At 32.3% G+C, this 6,908-nt stretch overlaps 1 protein-coding gene across 1 annotated transcript; it reads left to right on the forward strand.

The window, feature by feature from the left end:
• The first annotated feature begins 1,746 nt into the window (after positions 1-1,746).
• LOC134230441 (lithostathine-2-like) lies at positions 1,747-6,558 on the forward strand. The gene is made up of 4 exons (XM_062712274.1): positions 1,747-2,159; positions 2,948-3,027; positions 5,270-5,366; positions 6,320-6,558. The coding sequence occupies exons 1-4, from the start codon at positions 1,811-1,813 to the stop codon at positions 6,556-6,558; spliced, it is 765 nt and encodes a 254-aa protein (XP_062568258.1). The 5' UTR covers positions 1,747-1,810.
• Positions 6,559-6,908: the final 350 nt, after the last annotated feature.

The raw sequence follows: 6,908 nt of genomic DNA on the forward strand, positions 1-6,908 counted from the left end.
AATCGCTAAAATAACATCTGGCTAAATATAAATTACCAAACTTTAAGGACAAATCGCTAAATTTGCGTCTCGCTAAAATTTCCAATTATAGGGTGTACGATTTTTTTTCAAACAAGAAAAAATTAAATAAACAAGGGAATTATTGAAAAAATAAAAAGAACTACTGGTTAGGGGTTATGTAATTGATCTTTTGTATATATGAATTTAAATCAATATTTTTTTTCTCGAAAATCCTATGACATAGGGTGATGGAAAAACCTTAATGTAAAGTAGACAATTAACAAAGGTACGGAACCACGGTTTGAACGGTCTCATTCAAAAGAACGATCTCCACGTCCCATGTTCAGATTCAAACTTTGACGCCTGTTCCAAGATCCAATCTTAACAGTTCAATTCACTGTAAAGAACAGGTAAAATTAATGCAAAGCAAATCGGTCGCAATCAAATTGAACATTTCAAAAAGCACTTAAATTTACAATTACAAAAGTATCCAGTGCAAGGAAAGTACAAGATATTCAGAGCTGAAGTAGTGATCATTTTTATATGAATTCATCGATGTAATAAAGTCAATAATAAATTATAAGAATTTATTGTCATTAAAATAAAGACGTAGGCCTCTCAAGATGAACCGCGTGCTGATACATGTACAATGAACCATGTATCTTTGTCACGTGATAATGCCTATGTTTCTGCAGAGTAGGCTATGCTGCAAGGCGCGGTGCAAAATGTACAAAAAATTATCCGTTGGTCACTCGCAGCTGTACCATTTTAAAAACAATTTTACTCGTTTAACAACGTTTCAATTTTTGTTCATCATGCACTTTCAACACATCATTATTATCCGACAATTCATGACGATTTCCTTTCATTATCTTACACACTCCCAGGCTTTGTAGTACTTATTGTAAAAATAATCTTTTTATTTCACAATAAAGGATAATAGAATTGAAACATAATAAAACAATAAATGCTTAATTTTAAGCAAGTTTCAAAAATATTTTTCTCATGATTTTATACATTTAGAATTATTTTACGGAACTAATAAAAACCAGAAGTCTCTGTCTAGACTGATGCTCAACTGGTCTGTACTTATAACAAAGGAAAAGAAAAGTAGCTTGGAACTTGAAACTTTACAACAGCAATAAATAGAAGAATTATCCTTGATTAAGTCTCTTTTTGTGGGAAGATACTGCAATAAGACTACAACTGTTGGAGTAGCTTTTATAATAAAACTTGAGAGTATTTCCAATTTAAGTTACCATGGCAACATCATTCATCAAAATAAAAACAGACAGACGGGCGGCCGGACGCATAGCTATCGCCAAAGCTCTTCAGGTTTCTGACCAGTAGAACTACCTATAACGTCTCATATCCGATTTACACTTTTAAACACAGCCTCAAATAGATCGACCCTTGCTGCGATCGAGAATAAGCCTTAAACTCCTTGAATAAAGGTACAGTAACGATTTAGAAAACACATTAGCTTTTAAAATTTCAGTAAATTTGTAGCGATAATGCATGACAAACAGACAATCATGAATGTTAGTTTCCGCAAGTAGGTAATTTGACTGGCATGAAGTTTATCGACTTTTAAAAATAGCATACTTAACATTTCAATGGTACTTCAAATAATATTTCACAAAGCTGTCAAGATGTCAATTCTTTTTCTTGTATTATTTTTGATCAGAGGGATATGACTATGAAAAGAGCTGCAAAACATATTAGATAAAAAAATCACATTTTTTAAAGACAAAAAAGGTATTAAATTACCCCAAAGTTCAAATGGATTGACAGTTCCCTAAGGTGGAAAATGCAGGGATTTGCTTCCTTGGTTTGCATTCTTCAACTCTATATACTACATGTTGGAAGACCTTACCAATTAACTTCAATGTATAAGGAAACTATTTTAGGACGAGATTCCTTGTTTGATGGCTCGACACCAAAAAACACTCAGTACATTTTGACAAATATGGAGGAAACTACTCGTTCTTCGTGTGTTATATTTTGTTTAATTTACTCGTCCGAGTGTGCGAGCATTTTGTATGATGAGGAGCTGCGATCGTGTCGACTTCTTTTAACTCACCTCAGCTTAAATTTAACAAACGTTCCTACTCACAACACACCTAATGACCAGTCGCAATACTGGGCAAGACTTAAAGGTATTTTCTTTTCTGTATATTAAAGGGTATAACCGCAAAGCTGTTTTATGTTTTTCCTTGTATTTTTTTAAGAGAAAAAACTAATGTTATAGCTTATGTTTATTTTATTCATCTTAATTAATTAATGAGTAAGAGTTTAATAATATACCAAGGACCTTTATACTAATGGGATCGGCAACTCCTTCAGCGCCATGTTTATGAAAAAAAACAAAACAAATGTAACGCTCCAACACTTCAAAGTTATGAAATTACTTTTATTTCCAGGAACAAGCCTGTTCAGATTAATGTTTTCTATTTTGACTTGTCTGTACATGTAGTAGTGTTTCTAAATACGTTTTTTAAGAATACATTACAATTTAATTTTAATATAAATCAAACAAACACGAAAATTTACGAATTTTCGGTAATATGGCCGATCAAGGACAATTGCTGATTTTGAATTAAACGTAATTATAACTTAAAAAGTACCAGTATAAAAACAGTGCAACACAAACAGTATAAATGACAGATTTTGAATAGATGAATTAAGATTTTTGTTTTGAAATATTTGATAGCATTTGATATATGTCAAATTAAAATTGACTGACGAAATCTCGCTACTTACGAGAATTACCTATCCTATAGGTGTAAAGGTTCTTAATTATACTGATGTTGATCTAAAGATATATGTCATCTTTTAGAATTTTTATTGTTTTAATCATGAAAGTAGCCTTTGTTAGCAATTTGTTTTTAAATTGTGATTTATTAAGGTTTGTAAATCAACCAAGGCAATTTTTTTGTAACTTTAGTCTGCGAGGATGGATGGTATCCCTTTGCGAGTCACTGTTATTTCTTCTATGAAACAAAAGTAACTTTTGATGAAGCCTTGGTGAGTATCTTGTTACACGCGCAGCTTCCCAAAATATATCACTTTTATTTATATTCACTTTTATATATTCACTTGAGCTTTCGGCTCAGGTGAGCTAATAGAAATGTATATAATATTCATATAATAGTGCAATAGTGGGATTTTTTTATATCGATCAAATAAAATATAAATGCATGTACCAAGACACATATAAAGGATGAAAAATAAACGTTGGTTGCTATTTTGAATAGTTATTCCAAGAAAAAAATCATTTATTATGAAAGACCCTTGTGATTCTGATAGTATATTTTAAGGGCACAATATTTTAATAATTACATGTATATTTTAAGGCTACAATAAAATAACAGATACATGTATATGTAACCTGATCAACATTTCATAAAGGCCATGAGATTATTCAAAATTACAACAACGTTTGGGTAGGAACAGTGCTTTTTCTCAAGAAATTTTCAAATTTTAATATAAACACTGAATCTTGCCTTGGAATATTCTTAGAATAAAACCCAGAAGTCTCTGTCGAGACTGAAGCTCTACTGTTTGTACTTATGGCAAAGGAAGAGAAAAGTACTCCAGCAGTTGGAAATTGAAACTTTACAACAGCAATAAATAGAATAATGATCCTTGATTATAAGTCTCTTTATGTTCTTAGTGTAGTCTACTTGCATGCCACATTATATTATAATCAGACTAAAATTGTATTTGGAGTAGCATTTTGAGAGTATTTAACAGAAATTTCTATTTGCAATAATGTTCATCGAAGTCATAAACCGAGATAAAGAATTGTGTATCTTAGTGTAGTCTACTTGTTAGGCAAGTTATATTAAAATCAGACTAAAACTGTAGTAGGAGTGGCATTTTGAAAGAATTTCACAGAAATTTCTATTTTTAGTAACAACGGCAACACCATTCATCAAAATCAAAAACCGATACAAAGAATTATGTACCTCAGTGTAGTCTACTTGTGTACCTAGTTATATTGAAATCAGACAAAACTGTAGGTGACGTAGGATTTTGAAAGAATTTCACAGAAATTTCTATTTTTAGTAGCAACGGCAACACAGTTCATCGAAATCAAAAACCAATAAAGAGAATTAGATATCTTAGTATAGTCTAATTATGTTTCAAGTTATATTGAAATCAGACCATATCTGTAGAAGGAGTAGCATTTTGAAAGAATTTCACAGAAATTTCTATTTTTAGTAACAATGGCAACACCTTTCATCGAAATCAGAATTAGGTATCTTAGTGTAGTCTAATTATGTGCCAAGTGATAATTAAATCAGATCAAAACTAAAGGAGGAGTAGCATTTTGAAAGAATTTCACAGGAATTTCTATTTTTAACCACGGCAACACCGTTTATCGAAATCAAAAACCGATACACAGAATTATGTATCTTAGTGTAGTCTACTTGTGTGCCAAGTTATATTGAAATCAGACCTAAACTGTAGGAGTAGTAGCATTTTAAAAGAATTTCACAGAAATTTCTGTTTTTATTAGCAACGGCAACACCGTTCATCGAAATCAAAAACCGATATACAGAATTAGGTATCTTAGTGTAGTCTACTTGTATGCCAAGTTATATTGAAATCAGACCAAAACTGTAGGAGGAGTAGCATTTTGAAAGAATTTCACAGAAATTTCTATTTTTAGTAACCACGGCAACACCGTTCATCGAAATCAAAAACCAATATACAGAATTATGTATCTTAGTGTAGTCTACTTGTGTGCCAAGTTATATTGAAATCAGTCAAAACTGTAGGAGGAGTAGCATTTTGAAAGAATTTCACAGAAATTTCTGTTTTTAGTAACCACGGCCACACCGTTCATAAATCAAAAACTGATACACAGAATTAGGTACCTTAGTGTAGTCTACTTGTGTGCCAAGTTATATTGAAATCAGACCAAAACTGTAGGAGGAGTAGCATTTTGAGAGAATTTCACCGAAATTTCTATTTTTAGTAACCATAGCAACACCGTTCATCGAAATCAATAACCGATACACAGAATTATGTATCTTAGTAAAGTCTACTTGTGTGCCAAGTTATATTGAAATCAGACCAAAACTGTAGGAGGAGTAGCATTTTGAAAAATTGTTTACAGACAGACAGACGGACGGACGCCGGACGCATTACTATCGCATAAGCTCTTCTGGTCTCTGACCAGTAGAGCTAAAAATACGATTACATAATCTCATTATGAAATGTCTACTGATATTTGGGTTTTTTCCAATTTGAATTGTAGATTTTTTGCAGAGAGAAAGAATCTTATTTATTGGAATTACAATCATCTCTTGAGATTAGCTGGATCGTAGATTCATTTCTTCTTCCTGTCAGTGGTGGTAAGAGACTTTAAATGTTTTTGACAATTGAAAAATAAAATACTTTTAAAGAGTCAATACGATATCCACTGTACTTCTGCAATGTTTACGTACTGGTCAAAATTGACAGCTTACCATTGGGAAAACGTGGCGTCTCTATACATGAAAAATTCTCGAGAGGAATGTTAAACAACAAAGAAGCAAATGGATACGTGAAAGAAATTATCTTATTATTGGTGCTCATCTGTTCGTGATTGCATTTTCGGAAATATTTCATTATTTTCAAATTATATAATACCTTACGAACGGTTTTGAAAAGGGTAGGAATAAAACAGATATTTTGATAAACTGGTTTAGTTTCTATACAAATTTAACGCTGTATTTTTCTAAGATATGAAAGTGATATAAGGAATTGAAATTCATTTTTTCCGAATCACAGGAATTCCATTAGTAAGAATACACAATAGTTTCTCATTTGACCTCCTAATTGCTAATTATGACATCATTAACTTTTCCCGTATTTTCTGAAAAAGTTGCAAAAGACACAAATATGCAGTGGCATTTTCTTTCAGAAAACGTACTCTGCCTGCATCGCCTATCAAGACCTTGAAATAGGTGATTTTACAAAGCAGATTACATAATGTATCCAAAAATTGAAGTGGGCGATGGTGGCAGACACTATTTTCTAAAGGAAAATTAGCACTGAAATGAGAAATGAAATGAGAGACATTTTGAGGCTTTCTGCATTAAACTTAAAATTGTACCAAATTGATGACGTCATATTTCCATAATGAGCCCCTTCCTGCCATATTCTTTAATGATTTATAATATTCATCTACTCAACTCTTGTTAAAACCAATTTCACAACTTTTTAAGAACATTAAATTTTTAAGGCATAATGAATCCCAAACTATACCTTCTTTTTGTGACCAATATCCACGACCACATTAATTTTTAAAACGTTTGTTTTCTAGTTGATGAACAGTGTCCTGAATTCTACAGCTGTTCCATGTGGACGGGGGCTACAGACTTCAACACCACGACTAAATTTATCTGGACACACAGTGATACGGACATGGTTTTCCCGGAATGGGGCTCAGGCCAACCCAATAACGCAGGAGGAGACCAGCACTGTATCTCCCTTATGCGTGATAGTAAAGCAAACGATGTGTCTTGTGTTTTACGCTATCAGGTCATCTGTGAAAGGGAGTAAGATTCAAATAAAATATTCCTAGTGGGTCCAACGTGCTCTTTACTCTGACACAGATTCAGACGACCTTCAAGGCCCATGGCCTCTTGTTTTCACTACGATTCAAAAATGGCTTCCGAGTTATTATAACCGTGAAACATATGGAGATTACGAACAGTATTTAAGATTAAAAGTCCATAAAACATTACAAACAAGTGACTGTAAGAAGAAGCATTTTGAGATTGTTAGCGGACAAACGTATACCTTAATATCACATTTATATAAGCTCTGACAAGTAGAGCAAAAACCGTATGCGATAAAAAAGGAAAACATATACAAACAGTTTTATAATTTCCATAACCAATGTTAAAGTA

Source organism: Saccostrea cucullata, unplaced genomic scaffold (assembly GCF_032062105.1).
Source record: "Saccostrea cucullata isolate Sc308-1 unplaced genomic scaffold, CSIRO_AGI_Scuc_v1 ctg8564, whole genome shotgun sequence".
NCBI lineage: Eukaryota > Metazoa > Mollusca > Bivalvia > Ostreida > Ostreidae > Saccostrea > Saccostrea cuccullata.